This window comes from Mauremys reevesii, linkage group 10, assembly GCF_016161935.1.
Source record: "Mauremys reevesii isolate NIE-2019 linkage group 10, ASM1616193v1, whole genome shotgun sequence".
Classification (NCBI taxonomy): Eukaryota; Metazoa; Chordata; order Testudines; family Geoemydidae; genus Mauremys; species Mauremys reevesii.
This window is the reverse complement of record NC_052632.1, coordinates 16090320-16109606: the sequence shown is the minus strand read 5'-3', so window position 1 is coordinate 16109606 and position 19287 is coordinate 16090320. Positions and strand designations below refer to the sequence as shown.

The window sequence follows — 19287 nt, the reverse complement described above, 5'->3', positions numbered from 1 at the left end:
GTGGACCCAGTAAGCTGAGTCCCCCAGCAGGCTTCCTGACTTTGAAAACAAAGATAAAACTTTGAGGATATACGCAGAGAGAAAAAGCTTTTTTGGCATCCTTCATCTGAAGAGATAAAGAAACGAAGTGCTTTGAGCTCTGTGTTGGTTCAGGGTTAAGAACTGGCCAGCCACGCTGGAAGAACAAGTGTGGTGAGAAAACTACTTTGAACAAGAGACTCTAGTTTAAGTTAGGTTTTAGTCTTAGAAGTGTATTTTTACTTTTGTTTGTTTGTAGCCATTTTGGTCCCAGTTCTGTCTACTTGGTATCACTTCAATATCATTTCCTTGTTAATAAACTTAATCTTATTTTAGTACACCACCATCTCAGTGCAGTGTTTCAAACTGAAGAGTGAAATCCTCAGCCAAACTAACAGGCTGGTGCTGCGTACTCTCTCACCAAAGGAGCAATGAACTTGATAAGGTTTGGTGAATGCTACAAAGAGAGGGGCTGAGCACCACAGGGGAGACTGTTTTGGGTAGACTCCGGACAGAAGAGGCTGTTGGTGTCACCTAGCAAGGAGTAATCAAGCAGGTGGAAGCCAGGGTGAGATCACTGAGCTGGCTGCTGGTGTCAGAGTTCTGAGCCATAGCTGCATAGTACGGAAGCACCCAGGGCAAGTGGTGACACAACCCCTTATTGGTCTGGGTGAACCCAAAGCATCACAATATGTTAAATCACTCCTATGCCATTTCTTTCCCCACTATGTACCATCAGCTGAAATGTGATAACTCCCCAGTGGTTCAGCACGTACAGTTTAGTCTCAGGATTCTGTGGCAGTTTGACAGAATAGTGCAGAAGCTTTCAAATAAATTCTCATTGTTTGACCATGCTTTGCAGCTTTTAAATACTGACTATAATTTATGATTTCTGATCCAAATTTTCAGCCAGCCTCTGAATTTGCATTCCCAGTTTTGTGTGAGCAGCTGACTGCACTCTCAAAAACAGCAGAGAGTGGATGCAATCAGTCCCATGGGAAAATTCTGAGTCTTGTATGAGAATTAGATTTGACATTCATACCTGAGAGGCTCACAAGGGATGTAGAGGCAGAACATGACCAGGCCATGTAAAAGGCACTGACGCTCCCCTCCCCACTATTTGAAAACAGTTTTGCCCCAGATATTAGCTTAGAAAATAAAGGTAAATCTGGTTTCAGCGAGCAGATCAATAGGGCAGGATCAAACAAGATGTGCAGCACAAGGAATGCTGTTTGTCACATGTGGCCATCTACCCACTTGCAATAATGCTTTCTTCATGTACAGCAACAAAGAAATGCTACATCTCTGGAGCGCTGTGGCACAGTGCCTGTTGTGAGCAGAGTCAGTAGTCCTTTTCTACTGGGGCAGTGCTAACAGCAGGAAGGCAAAGCATGGTGTCCTCATAATTTCATTTTCTTCACCACAGGGATTGGCACAACTTGATAGATTTTAGCTGCATCCTCCTCGGTGATCAGTTTCACCCAGACTGGTCGAAAGCTGCCTTTGAATCCGACAAAAGCCATTTTATCTGAAAACCAACAGCAATAAATTGGTATTGCAGCTGACTGCAAACAAGTGGAAGCACTTTTATAGATTCAGAGGAAACCACTGAGATCATTTAGCCTGGTCTCCTGTACTACACAGGCCATAGAACACCCCCCAAATAATTCCTACAGCAGATTTTTTAGAAAAACATCCAACCTCGATTTAAAAAATGTCAATGATGGAGAATCCACTATGACCCTTGGTAAACTGTTCCAATGGTTAATTACCCTCATTAAATGTATGCCTTTGCATTTGTCTAGTTTCAACTTCCAGCCATTGGATCGTGTTATACCTTTCTCTGCTAGAATGATGAGCCCATTATAAAATATTTGTTCCCTGTGTAGATACTTCTAGCCTGTAACCAAGTCACCCCTTAAATTTCTCTTTGACTTCATGCCACTCACACACATGCAAACTTCGTGGAGCTAACCACTATGCACTCTACCTGTGTTAAAGAGGATGCTCTGGTTATAAAATTTTCTGTTGTATGTGTTAGATGTTTGTAAGGTCATACTCTGCTGTGTGTTGCAGAGAGGAACACCACAATGTTGAAAAGTCCTGTTTTTGACATTTTCCAAATAAAACAGTTCAACATTTAGTTTTGAAACAATCCTTTGTTTCACATTTTGTATGAAATTATGTACTATAATCTAATACACATTTTGAAAGTCAGAATCAAAATGAATGGCCCAAAATATCACTTTTCAGAATTGTCCTTTGCAGAGAATTTTGAAATTTTTAGCTTTTATTCCTATTTTGAACAAAGGGGAATTTGGAAATCTTGAAATTCTTTGCAAAACAAAATTTCTGTCCTCCACACAGCTCTGCCCACAATGACTTGTTTTAGCCAAACAACATGGTAAATTTGGTTCTTGATAAACAGGAACCTCACAATTAGGTCCAAACCAATTGGACTCTTCTAACTTTGCCTCTGACTCTAGGTGCACCCTGATCTTTCTGAACCATCTTGTATGTAATGGTGCTGGCTGGAGACTCCATTTTCAATTCTTACTGGTTCCTTTAGCTCAAAGAAAATACCTGCTAAAGTTACACAGTAGCTTCCAATGGCAAACTCTCTGGGTGTGCGTCTTGATGCAGTGTAAATATGTACAATTCCAGAGCAGATATCAACCAACCATTTCTCAATGACAATATTATACAGTCAATTACAGACACACTGGATGCTGGGGCTAGGTGTGGTAGTTTGAATATATGATTTATCTCTGAACCAATGGCCATCTTAAAAGAAATCATTAGTGGAATCAGAGGACTAGAGAAGTTAGAGATGGAAAAGAGGTACCAGAGCTGTCTCCCCTGAAGTAAGTTCTCTACCTTCTCTAAAACTATGTCATTACTTTTGGGAACAGCATTTAGCAATGGTCATTGCTGTGACAGTGTGCAGAGATGTACTGCCTTATAGAGGATGCACTTACAAGAGGGAACTCAAAGCAATTCTGTGTTAACAATATTCTCTGTCTACAGTGCTATGATTAAGTAGATATGGAAGATTTAGGCATGTGCAAGCAAAGCAGGATTAAATGAGCCTCGGTTTAAAATAGCTGTTTAGTTGTGCTGATACTTGGCACTCTGGTTTAACAGTCTGGATGTTTAGGAGACACCTGGACATACTCAGAATGGTCTTTAATTTGGCATTTTCACTCCCCACCACTTGGAAGGATGCTATCTGGGCACTTCTTCCACAAAGGGTACCAAAATGCGCTGCCTTCTCTACAGCTGGTGTGGATGCCATCTTAGCATCCATTCAGCACCGGGATGTTGTAAGTGTGGCTTCTCCTTATGCCTTATTCCCCATTGATAGACATCACACTGAGCCTGGGTGGCAGGAATCCTGAGGTCTTTCCCAAACTGTCCTCAAGGAGGGAGGTCTGCATCTCTCTCACTGACACATGAGTCCAGTTGAGAAGCATAGTGCCTACTTATTTGTGCAAGGTCAGTTTACTAGCAGAAGTTGGTATATTAAAGGTTTTTAACTTGTTCGGTTAACAAATCAAAAGTTTATATTTATGTTTTTAAAATTCCTTACCTTTTAACTTAAAACCCTTCTCAACTCCAAGTTTTTCCAGTACTTTAGTCCAGGGTCCTTTTGAAATGAATCTGCCTTTGGATGCCATCACCACTATAGAACTAAAGAAAACAAAGTCATTTATAAACAAATGAGCAATAGTTAAACCTTTGTCACTTGTCTGATTTAAGCACTGGTGTCTGCCATCAGTGTGACACTGGGACACCAGTGAACTAGATGTTCTCCAATGACTTAACCACATATTCACTTTTCCATATGTGCAAAATCCATTAGAAAGCATATTTAATTTGCTCATTTTACATGGAGTTTCTAGAGCAGTTTAAATGTTCAAAATCAGCATTTCCATCACATGCCACTCTGAGTGGAATGTGCTTCATCTGGGATGCCCTAAGCAGTTCTCATTTAACTCTTTGTTTTCATATCAGCAATGGACTAAATCTCAAATAAATTCACCTTCCTAGAATCTGTGCAGAGGGTCAATTTTCCTTCTTTTTGAGTGCATGTTTGATGTAAATGTGCATTATTAGTGTCCTTATAAATAGCATGGTGTCTTCCAAAAGGTCCTTGGTTGCTTTGACTGAAGTACAAATGATGTACAGTTCAGGGATCAGATCACCTTACCTATCACAAATCTGCAGCAACCTCTGGGGTAAAATTTAGCAGCTGTTTAAGCAACACTATAAAACAGGTTAGGGCAGAAAGTGAAGAAAAATCCCCTATCAAATTGAACGCAGAAGGGGCATTCTGTAGACAGAACCATCCAAGCTGAAGTATAGGCAGGTTAATGAGGTTAGCACCCCTATTCTGCAAGGTGCCAAGACCTCTCCAGTGACTGCACCAAGAAATCCTGACCCTATTGAAGAAAATGGGAGTTTTGCCATTGACTTCGATGAGGCACAGATGGGCTCTGGTCCTTGCAGTCAAGTGTGCACCTCTTCATTAAAGAAGTGTTGCAGGGTGATTGATAAAATGTTTGACTAGTTTAATTGATTTTATTCTATCTTGCAAGCTCTCCAGGTGAGGTGTCCCAGTGATGTGAATGGGTGCTCTGCAGGTAGAAAGCCTTGGTGGATCAGCCCGATTGTGTTACAGTAGTACAAACTGTCACTATAATTAGCCATCCAAGAGTTCCTTGTTTTCCAGATATTATTACATAGAACACAACTGCTGTGCTGCTGAATGGACTAGCTACATCTTAACATGACAATTCCATTAAAATCCATTGTAATGGGATAATGGCAATACAGCAACTACAAGGAAAAACCAGGAACAAAAGGGTTAATAGTCACTAAGGCCTGATCTCCACTTAAAACTTGGAAAATTCACACTCCTGAGAGATGTAGTTAAGCCAACCTAAGCCCCAGTATAGACACTGCTAGGTCGGTGGAAGAATTCTTTCATCAACCTAGCTACCAGCTCTCAAGCAGGTGGATTAGTTACAGCAATGTAAAAACCTCTTCCATCACTGTAGAAAGTGTCTACACTACAGTGCATCATACCTGTCCCATTGTAGTGTAGACAAACCTTTAGTCTGTTTTTAGCTTAAACCTCAGCTGTTACATTTAATACTTGCACTGTTATAAAACTAATTGGGTTAACAGCATGTATTTAGTTACATTCTTGGTCTGATATTAGTTTTTTTTCTTTCACTTTACTAAAAAATCATTTATTTCAGCTAAGTCTTTCTTGACTTGGAGCTTTAAAAAATAGCTTCGACTTGTTCCAGCTATTTGCTTTGGAAAACTCATCACAAAAGTATGAACATACACAAAATATGACAACTTGGCCTGCAGTAAATTCCTAGAGTGAACTAATAGGCTCTGTCATTCCAGGGAAAAAAAGCAAGGAAAAATGTATAGTTCAAACAGATTCATCACAGCAGACCCCATTTTTCTTTCCTGGATAAATGGTATGTTTAACAGCTATAGCTAAAATGTCTGGCTATATCCCATTTCCAGAAAGCAGGCACGAGAATGGAGGAAAGGGCTAAGAGAACATTTCAGAAGAGCAGGAGAACAATCCAAGGTTACTACCCTACTAAATACATATTGCAAAATTAGGATCTGTGAGGTGCTAATTGTTCTTCACGTCTATTGACTTCCATGGGAGTTGAGGGCTCAGCAAGTCCAAAGATCATGTTCATAGGCCTTGCCTACACACACACACACACACACACACACGTTGTACTGCTTTAATTTACTCCTTGGGGAATTCTGCACCACTGTGCATGGACAAAATTAATGTCTCCAGCAGATTTCTTTGCTTCCCCGCAGAAAAATGACTCTCTCACAGGGAAGCAAAGGGAAGCTGCAAAAACAGTCATGCACGACTCCCTAGCAACACAGGTACAACATTCCAGGCACCCAGCGCAGCCGGCAGAGAGGTAAATCACTGTGGGGCTGGAAACACTCCAGCCAGTGGCTCCTACCCTGAGCCGGGGGTCAGCTGGCTAGTCCTGGCTGGGCTGGAGGCAGGAGAGGTTGGGACTTCCTCTTCTCCTGCAAGGAGCAGCTGGGTCTGTGTCAGACACCCTCCCCCAAAAAACCTCCCCCAGCTGCAGGAAGCTCAGTATCCTCCCCTGCTTCCTGCCCCCATCACTCCTCAGCTGTGGGGGGAGGGGTCACTGTATGGGGGAGCTGCTCCCCCACCCACCCAACCCCTGTGCATCTGGACCTCCCATACCCAGACACCCACACCATCCTCACCCCGTACACCCAGAACTCCCCTAGCTCTCCATACCCAGACCCAACCCCACTGCATGTCAACCCTTGCATCTGGAACCCCCCTGAACCCAGATCCTCTGCTTCCGGACCCCTGCACCCAGACCACTCCACACTGAGTTCCCTACACTCAAACACCCACCCTGGGCTAGGTTGACCAGATGTCCCGATTTTATCGAGACAGTCCCGATTTTGGGTTTTTTTTCTTATATAGGCACCTCTGTCCTGATTTTTTACACTTGCTGTCTGGTCACCTACCCTGGGCCCCCACACCGACAGCCAACTGTCTGCACCCAGACTCCCACCCCACCAAGCCCCACTCCCCCAGCACCCAGACCCCCCCTACTAAGATCCCCACACCCAGACCCCTCTGCTGAGCCCCAACAACCTTCACCTGGAAGCCTCTGTAGAGTCCCGTTGCCCCTGCACCTCGAAACCCCCCCTCCAATGAGCCTCTGTGGGGAAAACACCACAAAAATGAGGTGTGGGACTACACAAAAATGAGGAGGTTGGTTAAACAGAAATTAAAAGATACAGCACCAAAAGTAAAATTCCTGCAATCTGCATGGAAACTTTTTAAAGACTCCATAATAGAGGGCTCAACTTAAATGTATATCCCAAACTAAAAAACATAGTAAGAGAACCAAAAAAGTGCCACCGTGAGTAAACAACAAAGTAAAAGAAGCAGTGAGAGGCAAAAAGACATCCTCTAAAAAGTGGAAGTTAAATCCTAGTGAGGAAAATAGAAAGGAGCATAAACTCTGGCAAATGAAGTATAAAAATATAATTAGGAAGGCCAAAAAAGAATTTGAAGAACAGCTAGCCTCAAAAAGTAATAGCAAAAAATTTTTTAAGTACATCAGAAGCAGGAAGCCTGCTAAACAACCAGTGGGGTCACTGAATGATCAAGATGCTAAAGGAGCACTCAAGGACAATAAGGCCATTGTGGAGAAACTAGATGAATTCTTTGCATCGGTCTTCACAGTTGAGGATGTGAGGGAGATTGCCAAACCTGAGCCATTCTTTTTAGGTAACAATCTGAGGAACTGTCCCAGATTGATGTGTCATTAGAGGAGGTTTCGGAACAAATTGATAAACTAAACAGTAATAAGTCACCAGGACCAGGTGGCTTTCACCCAAGAGTTCTGATGGCACTCAAATGTGAAATTGCAGGACTGCAAACTGTAGTCTGTGACCTATCATTTAAATCAGCTTCTGTACCAAATGACTGGAGGATAGCTAATGTGATGCCAATTTTTAAAAAGGGCTCCAGAAGTGATCCTGGCAGTTACAGGCCAATAAGCTTGACTTCAGTGCTGGGCAAACTGGTTGAAACTATAGTAAAGAACAAAACTGTCAGACACATAGGTGAACATAACTTGTTGGGGAAGAGTCAACATGTTTTTTGTAAAGGGAAATCACACCTCACCAATCTACTAGAATTCTTTGAGGGGGTCAAAAAGCATGTAGACAAGGGGGATCCATTGGATATAGTGTACTTAGATTTTCAGAAAGCCTTTGACAAGGTCCCTCACCAATGGCTCTTAAGCAAAGTAAGTTGTCATGGGATAAGAAGGAAGGTCCTCTCATGGATCAGTAACTTGATACAAGATAAGAATAAATACCTCTACCAACAATTACATGTATTACTACTCTACAAACCAATATGAGCAGAGAACACAATCCTCAATTTAAGAAGCATTGATATGGTTTCTATTAGTATTTAAGGCTGGCTAGACTACTGTGCTCCAAGATACAGCTGCTCGGAACATGTGTTTGGTACTCAACAGTCTAGTTTCATTGCTCTGGATCTTTAGCTAGCATGCTTACAGAAATCAAAACACACCGCACATGTGTTTAGGGATGGAACACATGCACATAACATGCATATATTTTATCAGTGGCATCTGATGAGAACTAATAGATTACTCAGGCAATATGAAAACATGTTAGGAGCATTGTGGTTTAGGAACTGATAATGACAGTTTTTTCACAGGTTTACAGTCCATGCCTTAGTGCCACTTTGAAACTCAGCATTTGGATTCTGATGGGATTCTGATGAAGTTGACACTGAGCCATGTCATGCAACTGAATCCTGTCATGAACAATGTCATTAAGATTTTGTAACTAAGCCATATCAGGTGACCAGGGCTAAGAAAAAGGATCAGCATTTCAGCAACAATCCTGGATGCTAAAGTTTTATTACACACTGGATTATTTACTCACTTGTTTTTGATGTTGGTGACATAATTGTCTATCTGCGTTGGGATACCCTGTAGAATAGAGTTTTTGAAACTTATTCGGTCAACAATTTTTCCATGTTCCCCATCAATCACAACAACTTGGATACCGTCATCAGCAAGGAAAAACTTCTTATTATCAACCTGCAGAAAAGAAAATATTCTTGATGTGCCAAAGAAATCCAAGTTCATAACAGTTAACTGTAAGAAGCCTCATGACTGTGGCATGGCAGTGTTGAACTGCTCTTTGCTTCAAGGGATAGGATTCCCTATCTCCTAGCTTGGACCAATTTGAATTTTTGTCTATTATGTTGTACTACTCATATTCGTAAGAGACATAGCCTGAATGACCTAATTCCTCGAAACGATCAGTGGTAGTTTCCTCAGTAAATTCTGGGTGAACCCCCAGAATTTTAACCTATGTATTTCTAAAAGTCCAACAAATGTGGCTGAGAAGGAACCACTTACCTCAATGTATGCAAAGTCATCCCTGAGGTGGAAGTATCTGGTCTTGAAGGTTTGTATTTTCAGCTCTAGGAAATGGTCCTTATTATTCTGCTTAAAAATAGAAAACGGTGTTTACCACTTTTGTACATTCCCCAAATGCTATTTATTTTAAACCAAGAGCTTCCTAGCAGTTTAATCAACAATAAAAAAAGTACCTAATATGTTGACACTTGAACATGAACCTGTCTTTCAGCAGAAGCCTTGATGTGCAAACGTCCACACTGCTATTTTCATCCCCACAGCCTGAGCTCTGTGAGCCTGAGTCAGTTGACCTGAGCTCCGAAACTTAGTGCCCTGGGTTTTTCTTTGCAGCACAGACACACCCTTAGCTATGCAATCCCCCCTCTGGCATTGCTTCTGCTATTAGGCAGGCGTGGCTTGCAGCCATGCAGCAGAACTCTCATCAGAGCACAATCAAGTTCTCCTGAGCAACCCGTCGCCCTGCTCATCACTTTGTGTGTTGTGTTTCTGTGTGCAGCACTCCACCCTTGACCATTAGATCAAATTCTTACTGTGAAATGCAGTCTTCAGTACCCCAGAGCTATCCCCATTGCCCCCATGTGTATCCAGCACCTATCCCTAGGAGGCAGGCATATAGTATGGAAAAGTAACTGTTAGGGAACACCTGCTGCAGCTTTAAGTATCTCTTCCTTTTATGAATCTGGGTTTTCTGTACTAGCTGGTGGCTGGTTTAGGTTGCTTTACACTTCTGGACCATTTCAGGAAGTTATGCACAGGGTAGAGTAGTTCTTATAGAGATGATCTCCATGGCTACATGGAATGATGCATGATAAAGCTTGCAAATTTACAAGGAAACAGAACAACGGTCATAGAAATGTAATAGCAAACAAGGTACTTTACCAGTTGTGTGTTAGAGAGCTTCTTAGGCATCGGCACATCTACTACTGCATTTTCCGCGTATTTTGGATAGGCCTTGGCTTCACAGTCACTGATTCCAGCGTTCTTTGGGATCACAGCTTTGATCCTTATTCTCTCACAGCCTTGGACTGAACAGAAGGCAAACTTCTCCTTCTCATTCTGGGCTTTGAGTTTCAGAAACAGCAGCCTGCAGATTGGGGGTGACAATGCACAAATCACGGGGCGTTACACACCAAAACGAATAGGTCCAGGTTATAATAGAGTACGTCTCAGTGCTTTGTGATAACAAATGTGTAATACGGCCATCCTAGACTGATGCTAATAGAATATCTATACCACATCTCGCATTATGTATTTATATAGCTCTAGAGGTCTGTTATTTTTACATAAATCAACGTGTGTATATATATTTATTCAGAGGGGGGGGATGATATTCCCTGTGAATCAGGGGTGGAGGAATAGGAGGGAGAGCAAAAGGGAGTTACTGAGAATGGAAGTGGCGGGGATGGGCAGCCCATCCAGGTTGGGAAGGGGCTTCCTGGTAGTTCTGATGGCCATTCCTACAGCAGTTCCTCCATGGCTGGTGCCCTGCACTTCCCCATCCCTCACCAGGAGCTTGGCGCCATGTGCACTACTGCCCCCTTGCTCCCTGTCCAGGTGCCAGTCCCCTGTGCCATCCTCCACCCCACCCTGGCAGCTAGTGCATGTGTTCCTGCCCCTCCATCAGGCCAGGTGTCTCCACTGGGGCCCATGGTGACTGGAAGGTGGCCAAGGAGACCTTCCTGCTCCCCAGTGGTCAGTCCAATCTCATGTACCACAGCAACCCCAGTCCCTCCTCCATGAGATATTGTGGGGATGGAAACATAGATCCACTCCCTCCCAATATTCCCATCGAGGGAGCGCTAGCCCCCCAGTATTTATTATAAATATACATCTCTTTCTCTCTATATATACGGTATATAAACCAGCCTCAATTTCGTATAAGAAAGAGTCCTATCCCTCAAGGGGTAAATTTGTCCTGTTCAAATCCACTGGGCAGCTATGCATCACCCATGTCGATGCTCATAAATGGTTGTGGTTTAAGATTCCTAGATCGAATTTTTGAAATGAGAAGGGCTTTATGCTTGTTCAACCTAACTTCATTGCTATGAATTGGGTCCTCTTTCTGCTTTTCCTTTGACCCTGCTGTACATTCATTTGGCACTGGGAGCCATTGGAGGCGAGGGGCTGTGGCTGGGAGCACATGAATGAAGGGCAGCTACCATGAGTCAGAAGGAAATGAAAAGTTGATCGGGGCTTAAGGAATCTGTTTGTTGTGATCCCAGTTTGCAACTGAATGTTGGTCTTGGCCAAAACACTTTCTGGGTCAGATGGGCTCTCTCATATCTGTCTAGTTGACCAAGGGCTATTTCCTTACCCAGTGTCCTCATCCCAGTAATAGTATCCCTTGGTAGGATATCTGTACTCCAATTTGTCCATCTGCAAGGTCCTATAGAAGGTCCCTGTTTTGTATGTTTTCTTCAAGAGACGATTGTGGATGTCTGAGAGAATGGAAAATGTTGTCCCTTTAGGATAACACAACCCTAGCTGGATCCAGTCGTTCCTAAAATAGCAAAGAGCCACATTATAACAAATAATAGACACATGACTATGACTTTCCTGGGCACGTCATCAGCCAAGTTAAATAGTTCACTCTGAAATGTAACACTTTTTTCCTGGCCGGTTAACATAATTTAGCCTTTAAGAGAACATCTATGTGCTACTTAAGCAATATAGGCTACACTCATCCCTGAGCTAATACCATTGGCATCTATTCACCAGGGATTAATTTGATCCTAGGCATCTAAAAAAAATGTATTCAGAGGGACATAAGTATCACGACAAATTAAAAGATGGGGCAGTTCAGAGTGGTCTTCATGGAATAATGATGTCAACCCCGAAAGAACTCCTCATGACTATTTCAGTAACATCACTCTTTAACCATTTACAGCTACATTACTGAGTTGGGATGCTACTTTTGTGTGGTAGGGTTTGGAGGGATCACTCACTTGTTGAAGTTGATGAGCCATATAGCCAGTTCCTCGGGTGCCGTCTTGTCCCAGTGGACGGTATAACCTTTCTGCAGTGTTATAACTGGCTGATACTGCTGGTAAGGAGAACTTTTGCTTAAAGCCCCCTCCAAGTAGAGAGGATGACTGTGGTAGTCGTTTTTGATTATTTTCATTCTCAGGGTGGCTGACTTGTAGGCCTGGATGTATATCTAGATTAGGGAAACAGTCACAATTGGTTTAATAAGATAGATGGCTACAAATTGGCTTTAAGTATGTTATTCTGAAAACACTCCCAGTACCTAAAACAAAACTAAAAAAGGTCACGGCACATAGGAGAGAGTGAAGGACTGGTTCCAGGCAGTGGTACCAGGTGCTTTTGTGGGAAGAAGAATAGTTTTGTGGCTAAGTCACAGGAATGGAAGTTAGGAGATCCAGATTCCATTCTGGCCTCTATAAGAGACTTCCTACGAGACTGTGGGTAAGTCACCTAACTTAGCTGTGACACAATTCCCTCCATAAAAATGTGGAAAATAACACTTCCCTATCTTAGAGTCAGTTTGTGAAACTTAATTAATGAATGCTTCTGACATGCTTGGAGATCTTTGGAGGGAAGTTGCTACAGAAGTGCAGTGTTCTTTTCATTGTTGCATATTCATGGCCAAAATTTTTAAAGTGCCTCTGAAAATGTACCATAATATTGACAGGCAAACTCACGTGTGTGTGCAAAACCATGCAGATAGATGCACTGCCAAATGCTATGACACCCCGAGTGTCCTATAAAAGTGCATATTTCTGAGTTCAAGATGACTTCAAGCCCTACCGTACTGGGAAATTTAAAATAGCTATAAACCTATCACCTGTACGCCAAACGCAATGCCAGTGGTGTAATGTAAATTCTTTGTACCTGTGCATAGTGCCCACTGCAGATGGCACCTCTCCAATCTGGCACATCAATACAGTCTGGGTGTTTGATCAACCAGTTATCTTCCTTTATAAGGTATGAGCCGGGATATTCCGACACAGAGCCATCTACATCATGAAAAACTGATGTTTTATCACCATCCATATTCAGGTCATTGAACCAGGGTCCAGGTTCTCCAAAGAACACTCTTGAAGTAATCTAAACAGAACAGTGACATATATTTACATACCAGAGGAGCAATTCAAGTATTTTAAGTACTTAGCATTTTAAGTGAAGGACAATTCTGTGGTTGTTTGAATGGCTTGAATTGTTTGATTTTAACTAGCATTGTAAAATAGTTGGGACAAGAAGTGGCATTTGGATTTGCCAGTCACTGTAGGGATGGGGAAATTTAATTGTACATTAGGGCCAATATTTTCAAAAATGATCATTGATTTTGGGTGCCTCCAATTCTGGGTCCTCAACTTGAGACATCTTAGATCTGGTTTTCAGAAGCTCTGAGCACCCACAGCTCCAGTTGAAGTCAATGGAGCTTCTAGGTGCTCAGCACCTGTGGAAGGAAATCAGGCTCTGAGTAACTCAGGCTGGGTGCCCCCAAAAAGGAGCACCCAAAATCTGAGGCCACTTTTGGTAGTGGTGGTCTCGTCAGCTAGCAGGAATTTCAGTGACATTTGCTAGAATATTTGAGTTGCCCCCCACTTGTCTACATACTGCATGCATGGTCAGTGCTTGAGGCTAAAGCAGAGCTAAGTCACGCACAGCAGAAGTCTGCTGGGTCATAAGCCCTTTCCTGTTGACCATGAATGAAAGAGGTAGATGACAAACCACCAGCATTCTATTCCTGACCTCCATCCTGGGGTTCACGTTTTGTTGGAAGGTTCAGGGACATTTTTATTTTATCTGACCCAGTTCATGTGTTCCTACTTCTTCTTCTTCTTCTTCTTCATTTTTTAAAATTTGTATGCTACATAAAGTTGCACTTACACTGGGAACAATCAGCGGCCTCCCCAGGGACATGGCTGCTTATGTGACTTCTGACCAGTGGTTCTTATCCAAGTTAAATAAATGGAATGTCACAAACCAGTCTGATGAAATGTGGCTGAGGCTGGGTTGGACACTTTTGGGGATTTTTTTCTCCCTACCAGACACTTGGCACAAAGATTTTCAATCAACTTTTCTCATGAAATTTTAGCATATCTGGTATTTAGTAAACATGAGGCAATCAGAATCATTCGTTCAATCCACAGATGTCTGTAAATACCCTTGCAAGGCTTGTTAATTGGATTAAACAGCTGCTAGGTACATTTCATCAGGAAGAGGGACACACTCAGGACCAGCAGGCATATATTTGTTCAAGCAGATGCAAAAATACCTGTCAATTTCTCTCTCACCAGGATTAGTTCTAACTAATTTCTTGGTTTGGTTCAAACAAGCACCCACAAGTTCACATGCTTATTCAAAGCAGATCGGAACCTTTTGGGCCAAATTCTGCTCTCATTTACATTTGCGGGACTGATGTCAATGGAATTACCAGATGTAAATAAGAACAGAATTCAACCTAGATTCTGCTCACAGGGATGTTCCTTGGTATTTCTTCCTTCTGATTGGGCTGGAACTTTTATAAGAACAGCCTTTCTATGCTGGCACTTCAACATCTTACCCCACCTGGAACCAAAGGGGACTTATTTTCCTCTCACCTGTACTGGTTTTACTCCAACTGTACCTCTCTTAACTTCAGTAGAATTACTCTTTGTAGATGAGAATGGAATCAGGCCTATGGTAGCTCAGAGGCTCATGGAAATAGAAATGCTATTTATTTATATGGGAAACAAGCTTTGGGGGAAATAGGTCCGGTTCTGGTTTGCTCTGAGTTTGTGAGAAAGTTGGGCTTGTTTGTTTTTTTTAATTCAAACCAGTTTTCTTATCCCTAATTTACACCTAATTTGCTAAAAACATGGCAATCATTGGGACTAGGTTGTTAGGCTTCCAATTCTGATGTTGGTTTTTCCCAGTGGCCATTTCCTGAATCACATTTTTCACCATCACACTCACGTCCAAAACCAAATGACAAGGAGCCCATTTGAAGGAATAACTCACGGGAACGTCTTCAAATAGAACGTCTGTGACGTTGTTATTGGGGCAGCTCTGCCAGGCATTGTTGAGCCGGAATGCCAGGGCACTTGTGTGGCGACCATCCAGTGCAGCAAACTTGCGAAATGTACAGTTTTGGACATTGACCGGCCCATCATAGAACTGAATCCCTCGAATTGGAAAATTGCTGAAACATATTTGAAAAACAGAGAGAAGGAGATTTGGTCAGAATGAGTTACCATTAATCTGTATCTTAGATAATGGATAGCCACATGATGCTTGCTCTGTAGCTGATATTATTTTGCCCAGCCAGCAGGATAACTCTGAATTAGTGCTGCTTTTGTTTTAGCCTGTGCAATCCTTCAGTTCTTAGGAGTTCAGTCAAGGTCTCTCGTGTCTAAGCAGATCATCTTTATCTGTACTCCTAAAGGCAAGGAACACTGGATAATGCCAAGGCACTGACTTAAAAAGAAAAAATTCATGCTGCAATCACAAACAAGTTCTGCAGCAGCAGCAAAACCTGTAACCGATCACATCTGCACTCCTTATTCTGAATCACTGCAGGGCTAAAATCCCAAGACAGCTGGCACAAATAAAATAAAAACTGGCCTTCAAAGAAGCAAAAAACTGTTGCACTGCCTAGGATACAGTTTTAAGGGAGCTGACACACTGCAGAGCACATTAACCCAGACATCATTTAGATACTGGTGGAAAGGTAGAGAAGACACATGCTTTTTCACATTCTGATTTGAGTGGCTGTGATGTTTTAACCCTTTAACAGGCTTGGATAAAACATGTCAAGGATTGCTCATAATAAACAAGACCACAATCCCTTACTCACATGACTGGCCCTTCCTCACACAAGAATTTCTCATTCAAGTGAGTGCTCCTTGCCTTCGGGAGCTCTTACACACAACTTCCACTGAAGACAAAGGACTGTAGAACAGGGTACTAAAAAACCATTTCACTATTGGTATAGAGGATAGGCCGACTGGGCCTCCATTGACAAGCAGAACTGGGGAGTGTCATGCAGAAAGAGACGACATTCAAGCTCTTTGTGCCCTGGAGGCTTCTCTTGGGGTGGTTACATTTTTAAAAACAACAAGAAAATATCCTCGCCTCTGCAAAACCAACTCAGAGCACCGAGATCACGGACAAGGTCACCTGTGAAATTCACAGGCAGCTTGTAAAACATTTAACAAGGGCACAAAGATCGTGCGACCCCAGCAGCAAGTCTGCTTGGTCCAAAGCCCGGGCAGGGGTCCTGAGAGATTTCCTTGGTGACTGGCAGCTGATACGGGTGGAGATTGCGGCCTTGCCCGACCCTTGCTGACTACATGTACACAGTTGAAAAGCTTGGCCCAGTTAGCAAACTTTTCCTCTACTTTAGCCGCCCCCCCGAGTCCCATTCACGAAGCAGGTATTGATGCTGTCCTGGCAGCCTGCAAGCACAGGCCTGCCAGCAGCAGCTGCACAATGAGGACCTTGAGAACAAGAGACATGAAACAAAATCCTCTGTGTATAATTTCTTCAGTTTAAATTACACCAAATAGTGCTGAAAAAATATATCAACTTAAACAAACAGAAGGGATGGGAACTGTTCACTTGTGCTGGGCAAAACTTACTGGCCTATGGGGAGAGTCCTTCCACTGTGATCCAGGCCTCCAGGCCCCCAAATGTGGTTGTCCATGGTCTCGGTCCCCACGTTTTTACTCTCACCGACAAACAGGCTGTTCTTTATTTCTTGCTTTGAACCATCGTCATGTGGGAAAGTTCCGCCGCTAGGAGAGACAGGACTGTATGTTAAAGGGGTTGCTTATGGCAAACTCTATTTTGGAAACATAGGCCAAAGTAGGGGGATGGCAAACTAGGAACGAATAATGCTTACCTTGCCAAGGTCAGGCCAATGCCGTTGTCAGCAAATCTGCAATGAGAGAAAAGAGTGGGGAGGTGCTTCACACGCAACGATACAGAGCCTTCGTTCTTCCCAAAGGTAGGCAATGCCAAACTGAGATATCCAAACCAGTAAGGATTTTAATATGAACAAGGAGGGATGGGGTTAATTAACAAAATTAAGCTCCCTTATGTTAAGTGGGAGGGTGGGGCGAACTAAAAGCGTTAGCAATTTTGTTCATATTCCAGTTTGTGAAAAAAAGTTTTCTAGCATGGCTCATAAGGTGTATAGATCCAGTGTAGTGGTAGTTTGATAGATCTTTAACTGGGATTATATCCTGCCATTGCAGGGAGAAGGACTAATTGGATACTGATCAGTCTCTCCCCTCCCCCGCATCTCTGTCTACCATGACCCTTTCAAAGTTATTTAAGGAAGTCCTGTATGTCTCAAACTATTTTCTGTCATGTAATAATCCTCTGCCCTACACACATTCCCCCCTTATGCACCTCTGTGTTTATTACTCAAGTCATAGAGCCTTTCTATGCAGTAGCTTAAAAGGGGGTAGAAGGTTCTGACTTCTGTTTCATCAGTGATCAGACACAGACTGGAGAGAGACCTGAATCAAAACTTTGGATCAAAACGCTACTGAGTTTTGGTGAGATTCAAACTCTGAATCTGGACCTGGATCTTAATTTTACAAATGGTTCTTATTTTTATAATGGGTCAGACCAGAATGCCAGTTCCAAACACTCCCCAAACTTGGAGGACGTTAGAATCCAGATACAGAGATTAATGTTATAGTTTGAACCCATCTCTATTGTATACTGACACAAGCATCACCGTTACAACTTGGTGCTGGAATTTAAACTGTCACGCACAAGACAAAAATCAGTGGGAACAGAATAAAAACAATCTCCTTGATTCAGTCAGTAGGTGGTAGCATATTACATGCTATCTACTTTTCATGTATTATTCTTCCAGCCCCATGAAATGTTCATGTACTGCATGCCACATTAATATTTGCTTTGTTAATGTAATACATAGGTCTTACTGTAGCAACTGAAATGAAAATTAACTCTGTGATTATGGCTATAAAAACAAGTTACAGTTTGAAGGCTGCAGCCTCAGATGCACTCCAAAGGGCACTGCCAAAAACTGATAAGATGGAGAAACTATTTAGAAACTATGGTATTTCAGTAACGAATGCAAATGTCGAAATAACATGCAACTAATCTGAAAAGGCAGGAATGTTAAACATTTTTGGCTAACACAGTCCATATGAAGGACAAGTAACAAGAAGACTTGATATCATATTTCTGTCCATTCTGACCTACTTTCATTCTTGCTTGTCTCACGGACTCACTAAGGCCAGTTTATAGCCAGTGGTCATTTTAAAAGGCTTGGATTATTCTAAGGTAAAGCAGTTTTTGCAGGCACTGGCTACTACATATGGGCAGACAATTGTACTAGCGTAGTGCAATGTACCCTGTAAACTAGCTTTTACTTTTTTGCCTTGGTTAATTGAGGTTGCTATCAAGATACTGGATCAGAAGCAGAAATTGAAGAAGATCATCCATTCCCAAGTGCAAAGAGAGTCTGTTCTGAGCAGCTCAGGAAACTGCTTTCAAAGGGCGTACAATGTGCATTTTCCCAATTCCTCTCCCTCTCTATCATGATGCATAGTTTTATGTCTGTTTCCTTGGTACTGGCTTATTCAGCAAAATGCTGAACCACATAAAACTGAACCATGACCCAAGCTTAGCTGGGGAGGCTGGTTAGGCTTATGATTTATTTTGTTTATTTTAAGCTCTTCATTTTTCATATAGAATGGTTTATTTGAGCCAATTTTTGCTGCCGCTTTGAAAATCTGTACAAAAAGCACACTCAAAAACAATTCAGCAGACTCTTCCCTTTGGACAAAACAGGTTTTGTTTGTGTAAAATAATGCCTGTGTTTTCTTAATGTTTCATTTTTATTTTAATCATGACCATATGCAAGGTGCAAAGCGATATAAATAGTCTAACCACAACTATGCTTGCCATAAACACGGAGTTCAACTCCGAGGGTTGAAATAAGGCAAAACTCACTGGCAGTCATCCAGCCATACGTCTCCACCCCTCAGCCAGGCCCCATGTTCCTGGTTCTTGTACGCAATAAAGCGTTCAATTATCGCAGGTTCCCTAGGCTTCAAAGGGTCAGCATCTTTGTGTGGACTATATCTGCAAACACAAGAAGAGCAGAAACTGTTGTCAGTGGAAGGCAGTCTACCCCAGTGAGATTCAACTGCTGTATTGACTTGTTAAACCTTTGGTGGGATTATTTCTGCTAAACACAGGAATTGTCAGGCTGAATCAGACCTATGGACCATCCAGTCCT

General features: G+C 42.4%; 1 protein-coding gene across 5 annotated transcripts in view; it reads right to left on the bottom strand.

Annotated features, from left to right (window-relative positions):
• Positions 1-858: 858 nt before the first annotated feature.
• The window catches only part of LOC120372809 (cell migration inducing hyaluronidase 1), a 138717-nt gene continuing 120288 nt past the window's right edge, over positions 859-19287 (bottom strand). For 3 of the 5 annotated variants that reach the window (XM_039490201.1, XM_039490204.1, XM_039490202.1), the window contains exons 18-29: positions 18999-19130; positions 16906-16941; positions 16643-16798; positions 15024-15204; positions 12909-13124; positions 12002-12213; positions 11371-11556; positions 9936-10140; positions 9036-9125; positions 8554-8711; positions 3608-3708; positions 859-1546 (exon numbers count right to left, since the gene is read on the bottom strand). In XM_039490201.1, coding sequence (XP_039346135.1) covers positions 1419-1546; positions 3608-3708; positions 8554-8711; positions 9036-9125; positions 9936-10140; positions 11371-11556; positions 12002-12213; positions 12909-13124; positions 15024-15204; positions 16643-16798; positions 16906-16941; positions 18999-19130 — 1801 coding nt within the window. In that variant the 3' untranslated portion in view covers positions 859-1418. The remainder of the gene's footprint in view (positions 1547-3607; positions 3709-8553; positions 8712-9035; positions 9126-9935; positions 10141-11370; positions 11557-12001; positions 12214-12908; positions 13125-15023; positions 15205-16642; positions 16799-16905; positions 16942-18998; positions 19131-19287) is intronic. The other 2 variants (XM_039490203.1, XM_039490206.1) reach the window with 1 other exon arrangement.